This window comes from Passer montanus, unplaced genomic scaffold (genome assembly GCF_014805655.1).
Source record: "Passer montanus isolate IOZ18808 unplaced genomic scaffold, ASM1480565v1 scaffold114, whole genome shotgun sequence".
NCBI classification, from domain to species: Eukaryota; Metazoa; Chordata; class Aves; order Passeriformes; family Passeridae; genus Passer; species Passer montanus.
In genome coordinates this window covers 1,496,084-1,522,042 of record NW_024358058.1, presented here as the reverse complement: position 1 = coordinate 1,522,042, position 25,959 = coordinate 1,496,084, and the positions used below count along the sequence as shown (strand labels likewise).

General features: G+C 46.6%; 1 protein-coding gene across 9 annotated transcripts in view; it reads right to left on the bottom strand.

Moving 5' to 3' along the window:
* DOT1L (DOT1 like histone lysine methyltransferase) overlaps window positions 1–25,959 on the bottom strand; it is a 77,314-nt gene that overhangs the window by 36,628 nt on the left and 14,727 nt on the right. For all 9 annotated transcript variants that reach the window (XR_005626293.1, XR_005626294.1, XR_005626292.1 and 6 more), the window contains exons 2-9: window positions 23,366–23,409; window positions 20,962–21,036; window positions 18,652–18,715; window positions 16,190–16,418; window positions 14,404–14,498; window positions 11,717–11,779; window positions 3,220–3,275; window positions 476–555 (exon numbers count right to left, since the gene is read on the bottom strand). Coding sequence is in view for 6 of the 9 variants with exons in the window: in XM_039696797.1 (XP_039552731.1) it covers window positions 476–555; window positions 3,220–3,275; window positions 11,717–11,779; window positions 14,404–14,498; window positions 16,190–16,418; window positions 18,652–18,715; window positions 20,962–21,036; window positions 23,366–23,409 (706 nt within the window). In the remaining 3 variants the exon portion in view is untranslated. The remainder of the gene's footprint in view (window positions 1–475; window positions 556–3,219; window positions 3,276–11,716; window positions 11,780–14,403; window positions 14,499–16,189; window positions 16,419–18,651; window positions 18,716–20,961; window positions 21,037–23,365; window positions 23,410–25,959) is intronic.

Below are 25,959 nucleotides of genomic sequence, written 5' to 3'. Positions count from 1 at the left end.
ACAGATTGGCCTCCCAAAGCTGTGCCTGTGCAGCCAAGAATCATGGAATGGGTTGGACTGGAAGGACTTTAAAGCTCACCCAGTGCCACCCCTGCCATGGCAGGGACACCTTCCACTGTCCCAGGCTGCTCCCAGCCCTGTCCAGCCTGGCCTTGGGCACTGCCAGGGATCCAGGAAGTTTGGCCTTGGCTGTTGGGTGTTTTGTGGGCTCCCAAAAGAGGGAAGGATGGACCAGCAGCTGCTCCCACCCCAACCCTGCCCCAGAGTTTTCCCAGCAGAGGGGATGCTCCAAGGAGCCAGGGGAGTGTGGGCAGACACAAAGGGGTAGAAATCCCACTGTGGTAAGGACACTTTGCCCCAAGGCACAGAACAAACCCCAAGGCCTGGCTTTGCCAGCTAGAACTGAGGCCCCCTCCCACCCCAGCTCCCACAGGAATCAGGAAAGAAGGGGGAAAACATTTCCAGTTGGATTTACCTTCCTTCATGTTCGCAAAGCGCTCCTTCAGCTGGTGATCCACCTCGGGCCCGAAGGCAAAATTATTCACAAAAATAACACTGCAAAACAATGATCCAGGTAAAGACAGGGAGCCAGGAACAACCCACAAGGACCCCCAGTCACACCACAGCCATTGGAGCCCTCCCAGCCACTCCTGCCTTGGACAAACCTGCTTGTCCCCAACTCTACAGCTCCTGTCACCCAAAACATGGAGAGCAACACTCAGCTCTTCATCCTGCTGCTTCTTGGTAGGGACTTAAAATCTTACAGCAAAATATCAAAATGTATTTTAGAATGATAAAATTGGGTTGGAAGGGACCTTAAAGCTCATCCAGTGCCAGCCCTGCCATGGCAGGGACACCTCCCACTGTCCCAGGCTGCTCCAAGCCGTGTCCAGCCTGGCCTTGGGCATTTCCAGGGATCTGGGGCAACCACAGCTGCTCTGGGCACTCTGTTTCTCTTCCAGCTCCAAATTCCCCAAAATGCCAGAATACAGTGACATCTTAGCACGTTTCCCCTGTCCTAACCCCAGCACTTCAGCCCTACCCACAACAGAGCAGTTACACCTTTGCTTCTGGGCTAAGAAATTCAATGAGGGAAGGGGTTGTTCCTGGAAAAAAACCAATCATATGGAAACAAAGAAATCTGCACAGAGGTAGAATCCCAGTAATGATAAAAGGGCTTGGGAAAGCAACAGAACATGCCACAGATTAGAAACGGTCTAATTAGTTTAAAGGTCTAATCAGCCTGGCCTAATTGTCACTGGTGCCCATTTGGTGCCCAGGCTGCAACAAGAGTCCTCAACACCTCTTGGCAGTGGTTGAGCTCCCTGGTGAATGAACATGCAGGGCTTGGCATGGAGCTCAGGGCAAGGCTCTTGCCCCCGAGGGTGCTGGCACTGCCCAGGCTGCCCAGGGAATGGTCCCGGCCCCAAGGCTGCCAGAGCTCCAGGAGCTCTCAGGGCTGCTCAGGGTGGGGTTGTTGGGGTGGCTGTGCAGGGACCCTGGGGGTCCCTCCCAGCTCAGGATACTGCAGGATTCTGTGAAGTGTAAAAGCCCTCCTGGCCTATTGTTCCCACATGAAGAGCTAATTTCTTTGCAGGAAAACTCCCTTCTCAGTGCCTCCACACGTGAAATGTGTTCAACAAGGACACAGGGAGTTTAAGAGCAGCACTCCAAGCTATTAAAAACCACGAATGAAGAAAATGTTTATGCACCAAGGGAAAAAAAAAGTTACTCTTGCTACGCCTTGCTCTTGGAAATTTGGGAAACCCTGCCTGGCAAGTAAAGCTAGCAGGGGTTTCTTCCTCCTCCTTCCCATGTGCCAAAAAAAAAACAGGCCTTGCAAAAGAGCCAAACATATTAATGGGAGTAGAAATCATCCAGAAGAGGAAGGGAAGAAGCCAGAGCCTGCAGATGTGTTTTTACAGTGTTCACTCTGGCACAGGATTGTGTGTGTGCGTGCAGGGCACAGGAACCCCGAATCCCTTTGGGCTCAGCCCTCCTTCCAGGAGGTTTTGCCAAGCCACAGGAACAGGGATCCCCTGGAACACACAGGGAACCATGTCTGGTAGCAGCCCCATCCCTGGAAGTGTCCAAGGCCAGACTGAAGAGAGCCTGAGGTACAGGAAGCTGTCCCTGCCCATGGCAGAGGTGGCACTGGATGGAATTTAAGGTCCCTCCCAACCCAAAGCATTCCAGAATTCCCTGATCCTGCACCAGAATGAGGTGGAACAGCACTGAGACACACAGTGAGTGCCGTGCCACACAAACCAAACATCTCCCAGCACTCCTGGGTGCAGCCAGAGCTCCTGCAGCCAAAAATTTCTTTAAAAAATTTAAATTAATTCCGAGGAAAGTTGCCCGGGCAGCAGAGGATTGTGCACTTGGAATAACAAGCAACAAAGCCAAACCCAAGTGTGCTGCAAGGCTGGGACAAGTCTGTCCACAAATTAAAAGGCACCTCCAGAAGAAAGTGAGGGGCAGAATCCTGCAGGATTCTGCAGCCTGGCAGACGCCTGCTCCAGGCTCTCACAACCAGAGCTTTGGGAGCAATCCAGAAATTGCCACAACTCTGAAGGCTTTCAGAGCTCTCTTTGACAACTGCCTCCCATTCCCCCACATAACAGGGTGGCCCAGAAGGTCATATAAAAATAAAGAGGTTTTTTTCTACTCATAAGGCTGAAAGAATGTAAAGCTTTAAAAATACAGACGACTTTTATTGCTTTTAACAAATTTACTCCCTTTCTGCTCCCTCAGAAAGGAGCCCAACCCTCTGCATTTAGTTCTCCACATAAATAAATCTTCAAGACAATTAGTTTAAATGAACTTCCAATTTAAGTTGAAACAAACTCACTTGGGTCTTTTCCTTTTTATTAGAGGGAAAGTGAGCCTGTGTGCCCCAATAGCCAAGAGAAGGAGTGTTTTGCCAGAATCCCTGACATGAACTATAGGGATATGCAAAACAAATGGAGGTTTGTGCTCCTCTCATAAGCAGAATTTATCTTGGATACACCCTTGTATGGAATATCATGGGACGTACACTCCAAGCCATTCTTCTAGTCAGAAAACAGGATCTAAAGAGGCCAGTGTAAGAGTTGGCAGATAGACTTTGGGTATTTGCTATGGAAATTCTATATAAAAAGCTGGCCAGCCTCCCAATTTCCATTATACAAACTCCCAAATATCCAGCTCAGAAAGCAGCATTCAAGTGCTGTACTGTACCTTGTGTTTGCAATCCTCTCCCTCCATTCTTCTGAGAGGAAGTCACCTCTTTCCAGCTGAAAACAAGACAAAGAACAGAAACACAGAGGGGTTAACAGGGCTCCCTCCTGCTCCCTCCAGAGAGGCACAAACAGGCTGCACCAGCTCCCTGACCCCACAACAACCAGGCACAAGTGAAACCTTTTGGAAAGCTAGAGGTGGAGCAGGAAAAGCTGACCCTGAGGTTTCTCCCTCCCTGCTCCCACCCTCGGCCCCTCTCCTGCTTGGGAAGGGTTCTGCTCCATGGAGAAGCCAGAAGTGCTGGCACTCACTGTAAAACTGATCAGCAAATGCCTCCTGAGGGCCCCAGAGCTGGTGAGCCCCCTCAGCACGGGGAGCTGAGCATGGACTGGGAGCAGCTCCTGCTGGGAGCCCTGGCTCCCAATTCAGGCTCTTGCTGCACTGCACAAACAACAATCTGATTTTTGTGCTGCTAAATATAAACCCTGAGCACTTCTAACACGTTCAAGTTGGAAATGAAGTAACATAAAGGCCTTGTTTGAAAATCAGTACAGTTCTGACTTCAGTGGTTGTGGAGCACCTTTCTGGTGACTCCACATCCAGCCCCAGGCGAGCACAGAGCTCTGGCACAGACTGATGTTTCCTCAGTCGTGTTCTGGAAATGAGAGAGGAGCCCATGGGCCACAGCCAGGCAGGAGGAGGGCTGGGGGAGGAAGGTAAGAGGAGGAGAGAAAAAATAAAGTGCAAGTCTCTAATTAATGCTGATGACACCCTTTGAAGATGATGGTTTGTGCCAGAACCTCAGGAACATCAAAGCAGCTGCTGAGGATCCTTTTCCTGCACCGATTTCTCTGTCTGGGAAGGAGTGAGGATTTCACATGGCAGCACTAATTCTCATTAGTGACAACTCCAAAGTGCCAGCACTGCAGTGCAGACACTGGAACAACTTCCATCCCTCAGGGCTGGGAACATCCAAAGGGAGCTCCTGGTGCCAGGCAGGGACACAGAGGGTGACAAACCTGCCTGAGGCACTGTGAAGGACAAAGCCACAGGTGCCAACAGGAATGGGGCTGCTTCCAGGAGGAAAGGAAGGGGAAAACCACCAAAACCTCCTGCTGCTACACAAGAGGGCTGAGAAAAGTGGACATCCAAGGTTCCCAGGCAAGAGATCAAGAACTTTGTCAAGAGCCTGAAGTGCTAGAAACTGAAGAGAGCAGGTAAGATTAGCTGAAGTTATTCAGAAGTACCTGTTCCACCAGCTGGGCTGAAATCAGAGTTAAACCAGAACTGCTACCTGTGATCTCCCACCTGCTGGTAGGGGAAGCACCTTGGACATCCCTACTGTAATAAAACCAAAGGATGAGCTGGAAGCTGAACTCAAAGATCCAACCCAAGGACATCTTGTTGGGTACTGTCAGAATCTAAACCAGAGACTCAACACCGAAGAAGTTCTAAGAGTTTCTCTTATCTAAGCAAAGATTTTTTTTCTGGATGCCTACATGTGGACACCACTTCTAAATTGATTTTGAGATAATTTTGTCTCAGCCTTATCTATTCTTGTAGTGAACAGCTCCATGGTTGAGTGACCAAGACAAAGTCAAAGAAAACCCACATGACAGGCAACTGTGTTTATTTTCTAACAACTTTTGCAAGTCAGCTTCCCGATGGCATCCTCCACACCACCAGTTTCTAAAGTCTCCACAGGGTTTTCCTACACTAACAGGGAAATAAAAACATTGGGAAAACCAGGAACCACAAACGTCACAGTCTGCAAAAGAACAGAGAAGCAGAGTAACATGAAACAATTTTGAAATGCTTAACTTCATAAAAGGTCTTGAAATCCAACCTATGTGGCTGTTAGGCCTCGCTTGTGTTTGCCCTGTCTGCGTGGTGAGAGCACTTACAACCAAAATCTCCAGGTTTTAACCTGATATCACCCATGGAGGATGAACACTTTGCAAGCCAGAGCCATTTAACAATTCAAATGAAGCACAGCCCAGACTAAACACATCTATTTTTGTGTGGCACTGCTTCCCCAGCTCATGCTTAGCCAAGAGTCAAGGGAAGAACTTCACCAGGGAAAACATTGGAGTACAGAAATAATCAGATGAGCAACTGTGGCTGGGAGAAAATGGGTTGTTTTTTCCTTCTGGAAGCAAGGCAGTGATTCCTGGATGCTCCCCTGCAGCAGGGACTGAGCTTCCTGACCCTGTAACCAGCTCCTTACCCACTGTGCTGGGGCACTGATCAATAAATGATGCCCTAAAGGAAGGAAAGGAACTCTACCTATCAACTGACAGAGAGAATCCCAAAAAATCCCCCTGAAATCCCACTCAGTTTGGTGCTTTGTAGTAATTTTGAGAGTGAAACAAGAACTGGGAAGGAAAATCCAGCTGATTAAGGAAAGTCCAGCCTGCTGAAGCAGCAGAACTGGTCCATGCTGGTGACTCAGGGAGAAGGGACACATCCACACAGTGACAGCCACAGGGCCACACTCAATCTCCTCCTGCACTGTCCCCTCCCTCACCCTGCTCCTCCTCTCTCTCAGAAACTTAATCTCCTTAGTGAATAATGAATGGAAGGGACCATCTGTAACACAGATATTTTCATCTGATTAGACAATGCAGGAGATGCTTTATCTAACAGGATAATTAGCTCAGAGAAATCGCCTCCAGAGCTGCTGCCTGCATTGCTTCTAAATTTAGAAGCCAGGCCAGGTTTTTATTCAGGTTTTTCAAACAGCCACTGCAGGAATACACTCAGCAGCATCTGATTCCTGTAACTTTTCCTGCAACTGGATGGAAAGCAGCAGGTCCCAGCCTGGGGGAGGCAGCCAGAGGTACACAGAGAGTGTGAGTTCAAGTGGCTACAGAACAAATGAGACTGCAATTGTGTGGAAACATGGCTGAAGAGGGTTTTTTGATATATAATTGTGGAAAAGTCTGGAAAGTACAGTGGAAATACACATGGACAATTGGGGTTTATTTTAAATGTGGCACTGGGCCTTGCTCTCCAGAATTCATGGCCAAGCTCAGAACTTCCAGCACTAACATGAACAATCCCATGGGGAAGGCCAGAAGATTAATTTGAAGGCTGCAGAACCATTTGGTGAGGGGACAGTGACTGCCCTTCTCTCCAAGGGAGCTCAAACACAAATTCATTAATTGCAGAGTTTTGGGGCTCCTGGAGTTTTCTTTGTTTATGTTCCTAGCAACTTTCTTTTAATAGCAAGCTGAAAAATCCTGCTGGATTTCGGGCAGGTAACAAAAGCATCATGAGGTTCTGAGTCTCTTGGACTGCTGCAACAGGCAAAAAGGACAGAAAATATTTTTCAGCAAAATTCTATCAGATGGGAAGGCTGGAAATGGTGAAAGGCTACAGAGATAATCATTTCCTAAGTAAGAAGGAACTGTTGAGATGCACAAACCCAAACAAGCATGGAACACTCTGCAAAAGTCAACTTTTCAGGGAGAACCGCCATCCACAAAATTCAGCCAGAGCTACAGGTAGGATCCAAAATTCTTCTCACTGAACTCCCACCAAACCTTCCCCTCCTCTAGCACTTGATTCTTCTCAAAACACAAAAGCATCATGAGGTTCTGCGTCCCTTGGACTGCTGCAGTAAGCAAAAAGGACAGAAAATATTTTTCAGCAAAATTCTTCCAGATGGGAAGGCTGGAGATGGTGAAAAGCTACAGAGATAATCACTTCCCAAGTAAGAAGAGCAGAGCAGGAATTTGGGAAGGTCAGGCCCCTGTGCTGAGGAGGAGGGCTGGGTTCTCAGCCCAGGGCTGGCCAGGGAGGCTCTCAGCTGCTGGAGCCATAAATTCACAAAGCCTCACTGCAGCCGCCTCCGTGCAAACACTTGGCTCCCAAAAACCCAGCATTTCTGCCTGGAAAAGTACACATGGTTATTTTTAGGTCCTTGTTCTTTTCAAAAATAACCAGAGGCACGAATCCAAACCTCCAAAATGTGGCATCATTTCAAAGCCACAGGGGACGTTTGGAGGGATTTTCAAATGCCAAAACAGCAAATTTCCTGCTGAAATTGGGAGGTCAAAAATACCAGGAGCAAACAGCTGGCTCATCCTGCCCTGAGAGCAGCTCCTAGAGCAGGAGGTTTTCAGATGCAGGTGATGTCAATCAGCACCACAAAGCAGCTCCTGGGCACTGAACTCCCACACAGCTCCCTGCTTCTGCTCAGAGCAGGAGAAATATTAAATAAAGCAGGCAGAAAAGCACCCCGAACTTAGCACTGATGCCAAAAGTCACTCCTGATCCTCAGGGCACCACCTGCAGCCTACCAGAAACTCCTGGGGTTTCCTGGGAGCAGACAGTGGCATCCATCCAGCCCAAACCCCACCTTCAGGAATGCTGAGTTTGATACTCACTGCCACCTCCTAAAGAAGCTTTTCTGGAGCAGGGCAGGAATTCTGTTATAACAACCCCGAGTAAATAAACACAAAACTAAGCCTGGTTCTCAGCAGAGTCCAACATGGGACTGCACCAACTCCCAACTGCTCTGAGCTCAGCCTGGGATCCTTCAAGTTGTGCTTATTTTGTCCCTAACATTTGGAATTTTGGGACTTCATGAAGTATTTTGCAGGGACAAAGTTTTCAGAAAGACAAAGATGCTGGGCTTTCCATTCCACATCATCTTCCTGTGTCCTCCAGCACGTCTGCTCTGTGTTTTCTTCACTCAGGAAAAGGCAGCAACAGGTCACGGGCACTGAGAACTCAACAAAAACCAAAAAACCACCAAAAACTTTCTCCAAGGGGAGCCCAGGAACAGAAGAACTTTGTGCTACTCAGCAATCTCAGCCTCCTGCCCCAGATACCTGAGATGGCTCTGATTCTGAGGCCACATGAGGATATTTACAGTTAGAAACCATGAAAACCCATCTGCCTCTTAATTGTCATGCAGGGTTTTAATTGGATGTCTGCAAATATGCAGGAATTCCCCAAGAAAGACTCACTAATTAGCCAGGCCTAATGACCTTCCCAAAGTCTCCTGCTTCCTTCAGACAAGTTTACTTGGAAAGAATGAGGTAAAGTTAATCTTGGAAACTTCTCAGATCCATAGGAAGAAAAAGAAGATAAAAGGAGTTGGAACAAAGGGACATGTGGTGGAAGTGGGACATTCTAGTCCAAAAAGCTGAAGCAGATGATGATGAAAAGCTCTAGAGGAGGAGGATCCTCCCCTTGGGATGCAGGAGAGCAGAGCAGCAAAGAATCCGATTTTGCCTAAATGAGCAGGAATTGCACATTCCCAAAGAGCAGGGCATGTAAATATTCATTTAAGAGGATTATGAGACTCAGTGACCAACAAGAGAGACCAGCTGGAGATCAGGAGCCTCCCAAGGCAAAGCATGAGGAGCAAACCCCTCCCACTCCTCTCATGCCCCACATGGATCTTCCCCCTCTCCAGCCCTGGGCATCCAACATCCCCAGGACACTTTGTCACCTGCAGCTGGGGAAGTTCATGTGCTCTTATCACCAAGTGGCTACAGAACAAATGAGACTGCAATTTTGTGTGGAAACATGGCTGAAGAGGGTTTTTTAAGATATAATTGTGGGAAAAATAGAGTGGAAATACACCTGGACAACTGGGGCTTATTTTACATGTGGCACTGGGCCTTGCTCTCCAGAATTCATGGCCAAGCTCAGAACTTCCAGCACTAAAAAGAACAATCCCATGGGGAAGGCCAGAAGATTAATTTGAAGGCTGCAGAACTATTTGGTGAGGGGACAGCGACTGCCCTTCTCTCCAAGGGAGCTCAAACACAACTTCATTAATTGCAGAGTTTTGGGGCTCCTGGAGTTTTCTTTGTTTATGTTCCTAGCAACTTTCTTTCAATGGCAAGCTGAAAAATCCTGCTGGATTTTGGGCAGGTAACAAAAGCATCATGAGGTTCTGAGTCTCTTGGACTGCTGCAACAGGCAAAAAGGACAGAAAATATTTCTCAGCCAGATTCTACCAGGTGGGAAGGCTGGAGATGGTGAAAGGCTACAGAGATAAAGATTTCCCAAGTAAGAAGGAGCTGTTGAGATGCACAAACCCAAACAAGCATGAAACACTCTGCAAAAGTCAACTTCTCAGCACATCACTTTTCAGGGAGAACCCAAAATCCATTTGAATTGGAAATCTCTAACTGTGCTGGGATCTTGGCTCTTAAAATAACCTAAAAACCCAGCATGACCCTGCAGGGCATCTCCAGGATTTATTGCTGCCTTATGCACCTCAGATTTTACTTTTACAGCAAGAGGGAAACACCATCTACAAAATTCAGCCAGAGTTGCAGGTGGGATCTAAAATTCTTCCCATTGAACTCCCACCAGGCCCTCCCCTCCTCCAGCACTTGAATCTTCTCAAAACACTGATTTTTCATATGACTGCCTCTAACACTGGAGTGAAATTCACAAGTTGAGCTCTGCTGATAACAGATTATTTCAATTTGTGCTTATTTTGTCTCCAACATTTGGAATATTGGGACCTCACAAAGCATTTTGCAGGAACAAAGCTGTTTTCCAGAAAGACAAAAATGCCAGGCTTTCAATTCCGTATCTTCCTGTGTCCTCCAGCTGCATCATGAGCAAGTTTGCTCTGTGTTTAACAGCCACCTATAGCAGATGCTGCTAAGGAGTTCCTAAAGAATATAAACTGCCTGGCAAAAGTCTGTTTGATGAATAAAAACTAAATAAAATCTGCCCTGTGTGCCTCCTGTAAAAGACCAAAATCTGTGTTAAAGCATCAATCCAAGGTGACAGGAAACCAGCTTTCCTTCAGACAAGGAGTGCTGCAAGTGTTTAACTCTTCCCAAAAAAACCCTCAGATTGCATATTCAGGGAAATTTTACTCTAAACACAGCAGAAAACAGAGTTATAAAAGCCAAAGAACCTGGCAAAAATAAATAGCTTTGTTTCAATATAGCACCAGACTCTGTCACTTGGAATGCTCAATATGGAAATGCTGCCTAAGGCAAGCAATATGCTTCCAATATTTTAGTCCAAGTTCCTCTCCTCTTCCTTAAATTACCCAGCCCAGAAGCAGAGCATCCTCAGGAACAATTCCTTTCAAGTCATGCCAGTTGGGTGACACAATGGAAAAATGCCATATGGCCACTTCAGGAAAAGTAAAGCACTCCCAGTGCTTCCACAGCAGGAAGGAATTATCAACCCTGCTGCAGAGCAGGCCCAGCATCCCTGGAAGGGAATCCCTCTGTCCAGAACAGGAATTGCAGGAGGGAGCTGCCAGGGGCAGGTGGGACCACCACCTTCCCAGCCTGCTTCCCAAGGGAGAGCTGGAGCAGCTTCTCTGCAAGATGAGGGCACCAAGGGTCCCAGCAGACAGAAAATTGGAAATAAAGGCTGGTCAGCTCCAGTTGATCCCACAGTGCTGGGATCCACATGGATCACAGCATCCCAGGGACATGGCAAAGACAGGAGAAGGGAAGGAGAAATGAAGGAGAAAGGAAGGAGAAGGGCAGGAGAAAAAGGCAGTTCCCCATTCCTTGCTCACACCTGGATGCAGGACACGGGGCCAGCTGCAACCTCTGAGCAGTGACCTAGCTTCCCTGGGATATTTGGGAATATCCCTGATCCAGCCAGGCTCTTCCCTGACCATAGCAAAGTGGCAGAAACAGAAATAGATGTGTTTTCAAAATTCCCAGTGGGTTCCTATTGTACATCCATTTTCTGACTGTGAAGTGATTAAGCAGAGAGCAGATTTTCTTATAGACAATTACAAAGGGGAAGAAAGGGAAAAGAGAAGGAATGGACAGGACAATGCATGGATTTGCACATTCCTCACACCATCCTTGGAGGGCAAAACATCCTCAGACATAAAGAAACATCAAATTTCAACACAATCCTTGCCCCAGGCAGGAAGATCCCCCATCATGACCCAATTACTCCTCCTGCTCCAGCTCCACCTTCAGAGCACCCTATTCCAAACCAGAAGCACCCTCCCCTGAGAACCACCCAGCCTGTTACCTGCTCCTGGAGCTTCCTGCTCCAATCTCCAGCCACCCAGAACCTCCCCCCTGCCACCCCATCCCCTCCAGAACTGGGCCCAGGTGGCCACAGCTTCCCCTGCCTGCAGAACCAAAGTTTCAGCTTTTATTTCCAGCAGGAGAGTTCAGAACTCCAAGGAGGAGCTGCCATACCTGGCAAAAACCCCAATCCATGGAGAGAGGGAAGGGAAAGGGGATTTAACACAAACAGAAGACTCATGGCAGCCCCAGTCAGAACAACATTTTAGAAGAATAAATCTTCCAAGAGTTTCTGGAAAGACCTGGAAGTGCTCCCAATAACACCATGCCCCACATCAGGCAAGACAAAGAGAGGGTCGGGGAGGATCTGTTGGAAACACCATCCCCAGGATCAATACAAGACCCAGGGAGCTGCTGTGCCTCAGCTGCCTGAGGAAGGGCTGGAGGGGACTTTACAAACTCTGCACGTGGGTGTGGATCCCAATCTGCAGCTGAGTGGCACTCACTGTGTATTCTGCATGTTTCTTCCCATACCATTTCATCCATTTTCTGAACTCTCTGTCCATCGTCTGCAAGAGGGAAGAAAACCAAAACCAGCCATTAGGACATCTCACATTTCCAGTTCCATCACAGCCATGGAGACACAGCTCTGAAGCACTCATTGATCCCCAGGAATTCTGTCTGGTTGGAGGTTTTTTGCCATTAACATTCCCAGGACAGGCAGACACAGAGCTCCTCCTGTTCCGTTTCCTTAAAAAACTAAACCCTCACTTCCTTAGGGCCAAGGCAAAGCTGGCATTTTCACCCCCCCTTTTCATGGAAGTTCCATGCTCTAAGAAAAGCCCTTACACTGCCCAGCACTAAAAATAGCCCAGCCTTAAATTGTGGTGCATAATCCCACCAGGAGAAGGGGGGTGAGCCCAGCCTAAGCCCAGGGAGCAAAGGGACAACCAGGACAAAGCCAGGTCTGCTGGGGTCACTGAGGAGGCAGAAAGCAGCAGGAAAAGCATCCCAGCAGCAAACAGGGAGAATCCTGCAGCAAATCTGCTTCCCATGGCAACTGGGAGTGCTTCAAACTGCACCCAAACACACCAGGGCTGCAGAGCAGGGAGGGCTCTGCTGGTTTTTACTGTGCAAAGAAGGGAGAAAGGAACAAAATCCCATATCCAGACAGCTCCGTGCCCCACACACTCCCACACCACCCTGCCAGCAGCCTGCCCCGAGCTGATCTTTAGGATTTGGGCCAAATTTGGAGGTGACCCTCCCTGGACACATTCCAAAGCCACCTGAACACATTCCTGTGTCACCTGCTCCAGGTGACCCTGCCAGAGGCCCCTTCCAACACCAACTACTCTGGGAGTCTGTGTGAGAAGCCCAGCAGAAATTCTGGTCCCACTGACAGCTCAAGCTGATGGTTGATCAGCTGCCCCATCAGCAGCTCAGCAAAACTCTGTGTGTGGGCAGGCATGTTTCATGCTCAAAGGCACTCCAAAGCTGAGCAGGAAAACTCAAAAATCCTCAGTATTTTTATGTAGGAACTTATATTTAAATGTATTAAGGCAACTTCACTAAAATAAATCTGTAACATTCTTCCTCTTTAGGTGAAGCTTTCCAAATTTTATTATCCATCTATTATCATGGTACCCATAGATGTGGTGCCACAGCCAGTTTAACTGGAAACTCATCCCAATTTCTTCCACAAATATTTGGAGGAAAACTGGGCCCTAACCAGAGGTACAAGGCAGCTCCACACACTCTGACACTGCAGCAGCTCCTTGGTTGTTCAATCTGACAGGATTTAACCAGGGAAATAACACAGAACATTTTGTTCACCCAGTAATCTCAGGGAAGACTAAAGGTACCTCAGCAGTGATTACCCCAAATTCTCCATTTGTGGGTCATTCTTTTGTTTGCTGTTTTCACCAAACCATTGTGTTTGCACAGTGACAGGAAGGGGCATTAGTGAAAGAAAGAATTTCACTTTTCCTTATAAAGCTGATCTCTAATTTAATGGTAAACACAGAGGGGATTCCTGGTCTTGTAAATACCCCAAATCAAAACCAGGATGTTCACACAGAGGGACTGCAGAGCCCTCCAGGTACAAACTTGCACTCAGTCCTGGAAGGGGAAACAAAGTGGATTTGTAGGTCCTCACCACTGTGTTTATGCATTTTTGCCCACATCACTGAAAAGAAGGATCAAGGAGTTTTATTTACTCCCTCCCGCCATGAGGGATAATTTTCTAGCTTGTTCAGGCTAAATCTGTGTTTTGACAATTCAGAGGGATCAGTTTCTGTTCAGGCTACTGAAGGAAGCAAACTTCTTGTGGTAAGCCATGACCGACCTTCCCTGTTTGCTTGTGGCCTCCCAGCTTTGCCTTGAACTCATCATCTGTCTGTGTCCCATTGGCACAGAATTAGAAATGTAAAGAAACCTCACTAAAGAAGCCTGACTAAACATTATCAATCATGGAATGGTTTGGGCTGCAAGGGACCTTAAATATGATTTAGTTCTAACTGCCATGGGACATCTCCACCACCCCAGGCTGCTCCCAGCCCTGCCCAGCCTGGCCTTGGGCACTGCCAGGGATCCAGGGGCAGCCACAGCTGCTCTGGGCACCCTGTGCCACCCTCACAGCCAAGCATTACTAAACTCCAATCTAAATCTCCCCTCTTTCAGCTTCAGGCCATTTTATGGTTTTCCTCACTAAGGTGCCTCCTAAGCAGTTCTACAGCAGACACCCAGCACAGGTCTCAGGAGGAATTCTGGTGGTTTCATCACTGAAAAAGGGGCATCACCACCACAGGCAGAGACAAGGCCTTTAAAAAACTTAACAGCTAATTGTTTGGTGAATTTATCCCTGGATTTGCTGCATGCTGTGGCCTCTAGGAGCTGCATTAGGGCCATTCCAGCCATGGAATGACTGCAGGTATTTGGGTGAAGCTTACACTGCACTCCCTTTTGAACAGGCCCTGGCATTACTGTTAAAAGTTTTCAGGGCCTGAAATCACTCTAGAAAGATGCTTCTGAACTCTCCAGACTGGACACACTTCTTTCCTCAAACACATCCTTGCGTGGCTGATATTCCACAGCTCCAGGCCTGGCTGAGCTGAGAAGCAGACAGCAGCAGAGATGGAATTCTGCTCTCCCTGCAGCAGTGAGCTCTGCCCCAGGCAGCCCCCAGCTCACCCACCTCGGCGTACTTGGCTGGGATATCAGCTTTCTCCACTCCGTAGTGATGTTTGCAGTTTGTGGCTGCAGCCACTTGAAGCACCACCTGCCCCACACCTGCAGGGAAGGAACAAAAACCCCAGAGCTGAGAGTTCAGGGAAAGCACTGCCAGGGGAGAGAGGCTTTGAGAGCACACAAACCCAGCAAAACCACACAAAACCAACAAAACCACACAAAACTGGGGGACTGGGCAGGGCTCTGACAGTCCCACTGCCCTGGAGCTGCTCAGCCCCAAAATGGAGTGAGAAACACCCGATTTATTTCTGGGGATTAAAGTCTCTGCCATGGGCCTGGGACCCAGCCTGCAGCACACCCAGATATGATCTTCTTTAACCTTCCTGGACAAACAATTGTGAGAATCTGTGGAGGTTTTGTTTCCCTCCAGCTGGAAAAGAGTTTCTTAGCTCTGATGTCTTTCTAAAGGTCTCATCTGAGCATCAGTCCCTGACAGGAAATTTTAGTCAGTGCCACTGAGAGAGGAAGCAGAGAATCACTGAAGAGCCTGTGTGTGTGTGTATATATATATATATTTATATATACACATTTATTTATTTATCTATTTAAATATAGATATATAGATAGATTTCTGTATCTTTATAGATATATTTGTATATTTTATATATTTATTTATATATTATACATTAATATTTAAATTTCTATAATTATCTATTTATGTATTATTTGTTTCTATATAATGCTTATATATTATTAATATAGTGTATATCTTATGCATAATAAACCTAATATAAAATAGTTTATATTATATAATATAGTATATATTACCTATATTATGCATATTTTATCATTTATATGTACTATATTCTTACACTACATAATAGTATACTATTTAATATTTAATTATTCTACCATCTATTGTTTTACTATGTATAACATACATAAATATTGACTGTTTAAATACAACTGGTTAATGGTTAAAATATACTTTCAAATTTAAAATACATTTTTTAAAATCTATTTTTCTTCAAAAGTCCTGTATGACACATACTTGTTTGGGTTTAAATGTGTTAAAAACTTCAGAACACATCAAGCAAGAGGGGAAATTCTTATTACTCCTTTCCTGTTCTGAACCAGATTTACCAAGAAAAAGAACATTTTCTTACTCAGTGTCTTTGTTGCACATGTGCTTGAGTCATACCTGGTTTCCTCACCAGCTAGACACATCCATTTCCTTTTAAAACTCGACTCTGTTGCAGATGTGGGTTAGATTTTGTTGGGTTTCACAACTGTTCAAGTAAACTATAAAAGCTTTTTTGACACACTGACAAGTCAGAGGCAAAAAAATCCCTCATTTTCAGATTCCACACCAAGTGTTTCACATGGGAAGGGTCAAGAAATCCAGTTTTCAGATATGAAGGGCATAAAGCAAATCCAGTGAAAACAGATGAATCCTTAGGAATGCAACTTGATGGGTCAAACATCATTTTTAACATTGCTTCTTCTGCACAAGAGTATCCAACAATACCAACACAAACAAAGGGGTTTGTAACAAGGGTTTATTGCATTGCAGGCTGATATTTCCCTGCACCAGAAAAGAGGTCTGGGGTGTTTGTCTGGTCCATTTAATCCTGGCATAAAAAGCAAGAACATCTTTGGGGATTACCTAGAAAAGATGTTTATCCTGTAACACAACCCCCAGCCCTGCTTGGCTTCCCAAATATGGGCTTTTTAAAGTATAAAGAAAAACAGAAAGCAAAGCAAAGGAGAAAAAGGAATCATTGGTCACTTACCACTGCCCAAGTCAACGAACAAATCATCCTCTGTCATTTTAATCTCATCAATCATTTGGGCCACCAAGTCAAAGGAGGTTTCTCCGTAGACCTCGGGGGAGAAGGGCTCGTAGTTGTTGAGTTTCTCGGGGTCGGTGACCGAGTGGTTGTAGACCTGCTGCAGGATGTGCCTCAGGAGCCCGTTGGAGGGACGAGTGTTCAGCTTCATGGGCTGCGTCGTCCCCTTCCACTGCAGGGGACAGGGGGACAGGGGTGAGCCCACCGTGGGGACAAGGACCTGGCACCAAACCCACTGAGGAATGAGGGACAGGCCCCTCCCCGCCCCTCGGCCTCAGCTGGGGCTAAAGATAAAAAGAGTGAATGGAACTGGAGCCAGGCTGGCAGAACTGGGGGTGCTCACCTGGACAAGAAAAGGCCCTGGGGAGAGCTCAGAGCCCCTGGCAGATCCCAGGCCCTGTGAGCTGAAGCCAAGGTATTTGAGCAGTGCCCTTGATCTCAGTGAGGACAGAAATGTGTTCAGATGTGTTCAGTCCTTGGGGAACCAGGGCTGGAAGCAGGAGCTGGGGACTGAAATAATCTGCTTTGCTTCTCTGCTGGGAGAGCTGGGGCTGCTCCCCGGGACAAGAGAAGGCTCCAGGCAGAGCTCAGAGCCCCTGGCAGGGCCTGAAGGGGCTCCAGGAGAGCTGCAGAGGGACTGGGGACAAGGCCTGCAGGGACAGGAGCCAGGGAATGGCTGCCAGTGCCACAGGGCAGGGCTGGATGGGAGATTGGGCAGGAATTGTTCCCTGGCAGGGTGGGCAGGCCCTGGCTTGGGGTGCCCAGAGCAGCTGTGGCTGCCCCTGGATCCCTGGCAGTGCCCAAGGCCAGGCTGGGCAGGGCTGGGAGCAGCCTGGGACAGTGGGAGGTGTCCCTGCCATGGCAGGGGTGGCACTGGATGGGCTTTAAGGTCCCTCCCAACCCAAACCATTCTGGGATTCTGTAGAAATTGCACACCAGCAGTTGCTCTGCACTTTGTCACACCTCAATTAACAGGTAATTTCACAGGTGATAAAGGGGAATTTAAAGAAATGCCAGAAACAATTGTCAATGCAAAGCACAACACTGGGGTGGGGTAAAGGTTTGTTCACTCCTTTTTTTCTTTGCCATCCCCACTGAACTGATGTTGACAACACAAGAACAGGTTAATTTTGCTCCAGGAGCTGTCACATGGGAGGGATCAGATGCACTCAGACTGGGAGTGGCAGGAAAGAGATGGAAATCAAGCTTCCTTTCTTCTTCAGAAAAAAACCCTATCCTAAGCAGAAAAGTTGTTAAGTTTTAAAAATGTCTACCTCTCCCTTCGATAAAAACAAACCAAAAAAGGGCAATTCCAGTACCCCTCCTAAACTTTCCTGTGAGATTCAGATGGGAAGGAAAAAATTAAAACCATCAGGTTTGCCAGTTCAGATAGCAACTGCAAATGCTGAATAGCTGCTAATATTTAGCTATTAACCAACGCAGACATGAAGGTGCCTGAATCCAAATAAACACAAGTTTTTAAGGCCCAAAGTATTATGAAAATCCCAGCAAAAAAGGCTTGTTGCCATAATACTGCATATTTCAAATAATTCCCACAAGCACAGCAGGGGAAAAAATCCACCTATGCTTTCAAATTAAGCAGAATAGTAACATTATTCATTGTTCAGGTTTTGCTTCCTCCAGTTCAACCTTTTTTGGGGGTAAGAGAACCAAAAGGCTCATTAAATGGGCCTGAAAAGAGATTACATTCTACTTTAGCCAGTGATCCCACAGGCCAGAGCAGCTGAACTGTGACAAGGAAATTCCTAAGCCACGGATCACTTCCACAACACACAGGAGAGTTCATATGGATTATTTAAGTACCCATAAGTCACAGATTTCCCTGTGCAAAAGTCAATCTTTATGAGAAATCCCTGTGTTAAATGTAGATAAACCTCTCTTTCCCCCTGAAGTTATGTCAGCTGTTTCCAAGTGCCAAAATAACAGTGCACAAGGAAGAGCAGCAGCTCTGCATTTGGGAACAAAAAGTGGTGTTCAATTCCCTTTCTTTCTATAGGAATATCCCTCCAATACTAACTCCTTGACTACTCAGGTGTGATCAAGAAAATAAGTTTAATACCAAGCTCGAGCCCCCCTAAAAGCTGGATATTGCTGGAACATCACATTTGTCACACCTCAATTGACAGGTAATTTCACAGCTGATAAAGGGGAATTTAAAGAGATGCAAAAAACAATTGGCAATGTAAAGCACAGGACTGAATAGAGTTGGGGTGGGTGTAAAGGTTCGTTCACTCCTTTTTTCTTTGCTATCCCCATTGAACTGATGTTGAACTGAGTAATGATGCAGAACTGAGTCAGTCACAGCTTCCTACTGTTGTTCACTACCTGAATTCAAAGGTGGCACACAAAAACCGTGGCAGGTTTTTGTCAAATTCAATACTTACCAACTGGTGGATGCTGTCAATGGCTCGGTTGTACTTGTCACACAGTCTCTGCATGCTCTCAAAGCTGGGGGGAGAACACAGGGGCAGCTCAAAACAGGCAGGTTTGAAGGCAAAACCTTGGGTTCTTCCATCCTCTTGGCTAGTAGGTATTTAGGGTTTGTTTCTCTCAGGATATGTAATTACATACACAGACCTAAGACTTTTTTTCCTTTAAACAAAATCCCCAGTACACCAGGAGTGCATGACAAATAATATTAGTTCCTTTATTTTAAGTCATACTTTGAGTACAGCCCTTTTCCTGGTAAAGTTCTGTATTCTCAGAACCTCTTCTCCATATTTTCAGCTGCACAGAAATTTAAAGAGCTCTGTATATTTTTCTCCTTTTTGCTATCATCTCTCCACAATAATCAGTCTTGAGACAAGCAGATGCTTTTCCAGAAATTCACCCTGAAACTGAAAATGCAGCCAGAGCCAGAGGCAGCACACAGCCTAAACCATCACCCATCAGGAAAGCCTGGGGACTGCTGCAAGGGCTGCCTGGGATTATGGTCAGCCCAGGCAGATGCCCTAATGACACGAGCTGAGAGGATTAAATCAATTCCCCTCAGGCCAGGAAAGAAAGTGTATTCCTGGGAACATCAATGGTTACGTAACCAGACCCACAGAGCAGCAGCAAAAACAACACAAAGAGTTACAGGAGTTACATCATTAAACCATGGGCATTCCCAAAGCTGGGAAGGGATGGGGGACCAGAGGACATCAGAAGGGACACTTGAGTCTCTTGTGATCCTCAGGGTCACTACACCGGCCAGAACACCTCTCCCATGAGTCCTCCCAGCTGCCTGTGCTTGTTTCCATGCTGGGAAAAGCAAGAGGCTGCAATGGGTTTGTCTGCATTTCCATAACCTGCTGCTTCTCTTTCACATCCCTGGCTCAGCCCATCTGCTGCCAGGGATTTTTCCAACAATTTTTTTTCAAAGGAATCAAAAATACTGAAATCATTACCAGAATTCCAGTTCATTACTTTCTTGAAAAGCTTCAGGAAGACAGTGGGGAGTGACTTTGGGGAACAGAGGGATTTCACTTTTATTCAGGATTGGTGCCAACCACACTGATGGTCCCCAGTGAAACACACCCAGTGAGGATGCCAGAAGCACAAAAATACAGTAATGCAGTTGCTGGGAGTAATCCATAAACCCAAATTAATGGATTTTAATGACAAGGGATGCTTGACCTTGATTGCTCCTTCTGAATTTTCCAGGAGGAAGGCAGGGACTAACAAGTCTTTCAATGAAACAACTGAAAATGGAGAGAAGAGGAAGCAATACCTTAAGCAGATCACAGAAGTATCTGGTGATGGGGAGGGTTTAGGTTGGGAAAGGTTCTTCCTCCCCGAGGGTGCTGGCACTGCCCAGGCTGCCCAGGGAATGGTCCCAGCCCCAAGGCTGCCAGAGCTCCAGGAGCTCTCAGGGTGGGCTTGTTGGGGTGGCTGTGCAGGGACAGGGGCTGGGCTGATCATCCTTGTGGGATCCAGCTCAGGATAATCTGGGATTCTACCCACAGCAATGCAGTTTCATCAGTAAACTTTCTTCTAACTGTTTAATCATTCTGTGGACTTGGATAAATTCAGTTTTCCCATGAAGGCAACCAGGGAGGTTTTTGTAAACTGCAGCTTGAGCATCCTCCCTTTTCCCAGTGTCAGTGGAGCCAAGTCCATGCACAGAACCTCAGAAGTCTCCACAGACACACCACAGGTCAGGATCTGCCTCTCCCAGCCAGGAGGGGAATATCCCATAAGAGACATTCATTCTGCACTGCTTGTGGGTATGAACTCCATGGAACTGAGGCACCTCAGAACCCCTCCAGCTGCCCACAACACTCCTGGGAATTCCACCTTTGAATTCAGCCCCCAGCCAGCAGGAAGGGGAGGAGGGGAAGGTGCAGCTCCCTCTGGCACCCAGCTCTGCCATGGCCTGCTGAGAACAGGAATTCCTGGTTACTACAGGAGCAGGAACCATTGAGATTCCCAGCCTGGCCCTGCTCCAAGGGCGCAGATACCGATCATTGTTTCACAGTGAGTAATTCAACGTACAGCAGAGCTGCACTGGAGCTCGTGGAGTTTCCAATTATGTCCTTAATCCAACTGCCTTTGCCAATGTTGCTGTTACACATTTCCTACCAAAATAACTCCAGCAGAGCCTGAAGCCAGTTCTGAGAGAAAACTTCAGTTGGTTGTGTCTAAGAATAACCAGTTACACACTGGTTCACTACACCCTGAACTCCTGCTGGGAACAAAAACATTCCTCTCACCTTTTTGTATCATAGTCAATTAAAACATAGTTTTCCATGGCAAGCTTGAGATCTGGGATTTCTTCACAGACCCACCTAGAAGGAGAGAAGAAATAATGAATAGAGGTATTGCCAATTAAGTGTAATAAGGTCGTTTGTCTCAATTTGGACTGCTTTACATGAAGAGAGGACACTGCAGCAGCCCTGGGAGCTCAGTATTGTTAGGAATAAAGCAGGCATCATGGGAAACTGCAACAGTTCACATTTGTACTGAATAAACAGCAAGATGCCTGTAGACACTGGCAGGAGCATAAAGCTTCAAAATGAGGTGATAAATGTATTCCACGTGTCTAAAAATACTCAAAGTCATGGCTGATGTTAATCTAACATAAAATGCAGAAGTGCAGTATTTCCAAAGAATTCTGATGCTGCAGGAAGCTTTGACAAGGCTGAATGTGGAGAAGACATTTCCCACAGCAGCCCAAAAACCCTGTCACCAACCACTCAGTGCCAGGATATTCTCCTCTGGGGAGTGTCTAAACTGCTCTTATACCTTACATACCCAACAAAACCAGATTTTTAGAAGTTCTTCTGATAAAAGACCCCTTTGATACTCTAAATTAATGCAGCCCTGTGTGTTGTGGCCAAAAGAAAGGGGAAGCACATGCCCACTTGCAGTGCATCCAACAATGGCAGCTCACAGGAGAGAGCTTCACTTGTGGAATGGAGGAAGATTAATTTCCTTTAAAGGCAATTTAAAAGCCACAGAAGCTTTGCACACAAATTTCCTCCACAAATATCAAATTGGAAAGCACTGTCAGCATCAGAAAAACCCACATCACAGGATGAATTCCAATAGGAATCACAGAATTTCTTCCTCATGAACTTTGTTCCATTCTTCACTATTAAAATGGTGGAAAAAAAAACAAACACTCAAGATCCAACAGTTCTGTTCCTTGTGGCTGATTCACACATGGTTAATAAATACACAGCCAGTGAAAACCAGAACTTGGACATGTATGGCTGGCCCACCTCTGCTATTTCACATCTCCCCTAAAAGCAGCAGGGCTCTCCCTGCAAACTTCTTAAATCCCAGGAACAGGCAGCCAGCAGCTGGATCCCTGTGTCCATTCCAGCCTGGGATATTCCATGACTCCATGCCTGATGAGATAAAGGCTTCCCTGCATTCTCTCACCACCACTTTCACAACACTGTGGGCACTTTGCACAAGGCAAAGGCAGCACGAGAGCTTCTGACACCGAGTTCACTGCAGCCTTGCTGAAACAGTTGTGAAACATTACTTGGCCCAACTGCTTCCTAAGGCAGCTTCCCTTTGCCTCCAGCACTGAAAGCAGCAACCACTCCAGCCACCCCAAAAATGATGCCACAAAACCCCAAAATACAGGACCTTATCCCCACCAGTGCAAGCAAACTGGCAGCACCAGTGGCAGAGTTTTGTAGACAGAAAAAGAAACTCCTTTGGGAGAAAAATGTTCAGCTCCAGCCTCATTCCACATCCTCTGCCACCCCAGCCCATGGGAATGCTCTGATTTCATGCATGTGAGTGATGTTATCAAGCACTTGGCTCTCTCACACTCACACTGGGAGCACACAAGGCTCACTGCTACCTTTTCCTTTGCCATGTGTGTGTGACCAAGTTTCGAGTTCAGGTGGTTCTGCAGGTAAAACACCTCCTCCCTCACCTGTATCTGCACCACCCAAGCACTGAAACCTGCTGCAGACACAGCCCTGAGCTGAGCCAAGGGCAGCCTGAGAGGATCTAAAACAGTTAACAAGAGCAGCTTTGTAATGGGGATAACTCATCCTCATCCCTCAGGTGTTTGGGGAATTCGTGTAGCATTTATTAAAAGTTGTTCTTTGGCAAGTCCCCTCCTAATCCTGCTGAAATAACAGCAAGTCACGTCCTGAGAGCCTGTGTTGGGAAATCCTCTGACGTCCTGCTCCTCACAGTTGTCTTTCACCTTTATCCTCCCATTTTCCCCACGCTGTTCCAACTCTATCAGCAGGATTAGCAGCAATGCTACAGGGAGATCATTGCCAAACAACCCAAATGCTGCAAGATCACAGCAACAGGGGAAACAGAGAGGGTGGGCAGAGGCAAGATCAGGCCATAACATACCAAGCCAAGGATGTTCCCTTAACCTTGCCTGTCCACAGCTCAAATACCAAAGCTGACCACCACCACTCATTTTTAACTCTGTTCAAAACAGAATGGAATATGGCAAGATAAAACGAAAATCTCTTTGGCAGGGAGCTCTGTATTGCAGCAAATTCAGCTTAGAAAAATAACTCAGAGCTGCTAAATGGTAACTGCTGCCCTCCTGTGTGTCCTGACTCCAGCCATCCCTTCCCAGAGCTGCAGTGAGGCACAGGAAGGGTCCCAGGCAGCTGCACAAGCACTTACCGAATTGTCTCAATAATTTCATGAGCAGCATCGTGGTGTTTGTCCTGAAATTAAACAAAAAAAAAAATACACATCAGGTGCTGCCTGTCAGAGGTTTACAAGGATCACAGGTTTTTTTTAGGATACGGGTGCCAAGCATATAGAAAAAGAATCTTTGAATTCCACCCATTAAAGCCATCAAAATGAGCCCTCCAGGAAAAATAAGGTTTAAGGAAATAAATTTCTCAAGAGTCTCTGACTGATATGAAGGAACTGTCATTCTACTTATTTCTCTGTCATTCCTGCAGTTGGGGACTGTGTGGCTGGGGATGATGGGACTGAAGCCTTTGGGATTGTTGGGATGCAGCAGGTACTTGCCTGCAAGTTCCCAATGAACAGCTGATTCCCTTGGCCCAGCATCTGGCACAGGCTCCCAGCTCCAGATGGGCAGTGAGATTCTTGCACAGGGAATGGCTTTCCAAAATAAAGCATCCAATAAACAGCAGGAGCAGATGTCAGTGCAGGAAAAACAGCCTCAGAGCACACAGAAAAAGGCCTGGATATGCAGCCCTGCTCATGAACTGAAAGCCAAAACACACCAAACCCTGAGCATCACACATCCACACCAGGGTGAGACACGGAGGTTTGCTGATTTCATTTGGGAGTTTATTCAGGAGCAACAGAAGCACAAGTGGATTTAGCAAATTATTACAATTTCATGCTAAAAAGAGCTCTAGGAGCTGCATTTATATGCACCATTGTACAAAAAAAAAAATAATTCTATTTCAGGGAAGCCACAGGAGTTCCTCATACACATTGATGTATCTAGCCTCAGTTACCAGAGTCCATCTGGACAAAGCTGGGGTTATATTTAGACATTTGTTTCTGCAAGTGGCTTTGACCTTTCAATTAGGAGTCTTGTATCTACAGCCCTTCCAGAAACACAAGTGCAAAGGCTCCCTTAAATAATTTCCCTTGCTTTGTGCTGCAGAAATGTCATTTCTGTAGTTACCAGGGGAAATTCTGTAGCAAAGGGCAGAGACAGGTAAAGCAGAGGACTGGAGGCAGGGGAAGGAAGGGAGGGCAAGAAGAAAACCACTGATGGTTGATAACAGAAAATGCTTGGATTATCTCATTGTCAAGACATGGAAGGACATGATCTGAGTCGAATGGAAGCATTTTCCATCATTATCTCAGCTTTCCTATTTTCAGGAGGAAACACATTTTCCCTTGTATGACCAGTTCATGCACTTGGGATCAGCCAGCCTTGCAGACATTCATTCCAAAAAAATTGTACACAGCCCTTTCAATGCCTAGTTAAAAATCTCAGGACAAATAGGCAAGAATTTCTGAGGTCTGCCATCCTTCCAGTGCCTTAAAGGGGCTCATAAACAGAAGGGAGAGGAAATTTTAATATGGGGAGTTAGTGACAGGACCCAGGGAACGGCTCCCAGTGCTGGATGGGAGATTGGGCAGGAATTGTTCCCTGGCAGGGTGGGCAGGCCCTGGCTTGGGGTGCCCAGAGCAGCTGTGGCTGCCCCTGGATCCCTGGCAGTGCCCAAGGCCAGGCTGGACAGGGCTTGGAGCACCCTGGGATGGTGGAAAATTAACTAAATAATATTTACTGTCTTTCCAACCCAAACCAGTCTGGAATTCTATACTAAAGCTATGAGAGAACATCACCAGAAAAAAAGCTCTTGTTTTCAAATGACAAAAAGTTAACCCCCAATCTAGAAGTCACAAGGAAGGCTAATCCAAGAAAACCAAATTATTCCAGTTGCAACATGGAGAAGGAAAAACAGCCAGCAGCAGTAACCAGGACACTTGGGATGGATCACACAGAGCCTGGAGCTGAGCACTGCCCTGGCCACGCTTAACAACCTGCTGCTGCCACAGCAGCACCCCAAACAGCACAGAACAGATTTGGGGCTGTGCTTCCTCCAGTCCCCTGGGCTGGGACAGCCCAAAACCTACAGAAAACAGCAGCATCCATAACCCAGTCTCCCAGGAATGTCAGGTAATTCTTTTGATAAATGTTGGCCTAGAAACCAGGGAAGCAACCAAACTGAAACCTGCTCCTGCCTCTCAGTGCACAAATAAAAGAGAATGTGTTCTCTCCTCTCTTCTCTGTGCACTGAAAGGAGGGGACAAGGAGGGAGTAGAACTCCTCTTTCTTCTCATTTCTTATCTGCCAAGGGTAAGAATAACCCAGGACAGCAGCTCATCCATAAACATCTCCCAGAAATGTTCATGTTTCACTCCATGCAGAATTATCCCAGCAGAGACCCCTGGGCTGATCCAGCTCTCCCAGTAAACTGTGTTCCTGCAGAGTCACAATTTGCTTTATCAACATAAACACATTATACCAGAAAAGTGAATTCAGGCTTATTCTGGCATAACCATTTCCTGGGAGGAAGTTCTGTTCCCCACTGCTGGGGTTGGACCCTTGCAGTGAGAGCAGAGCACATGAGAGACCCCTTGGCCTACAGGTCTTCATGAAAACAGCCTCTAAGTGACTAAAATTGTCCAATTGGCAGATTCTTCTGTCTTGGCTTTAAAAAGTAAAAAAAAAAAAATCTATCTAAAAATAGTAATAATAAATCAGAATTCATATC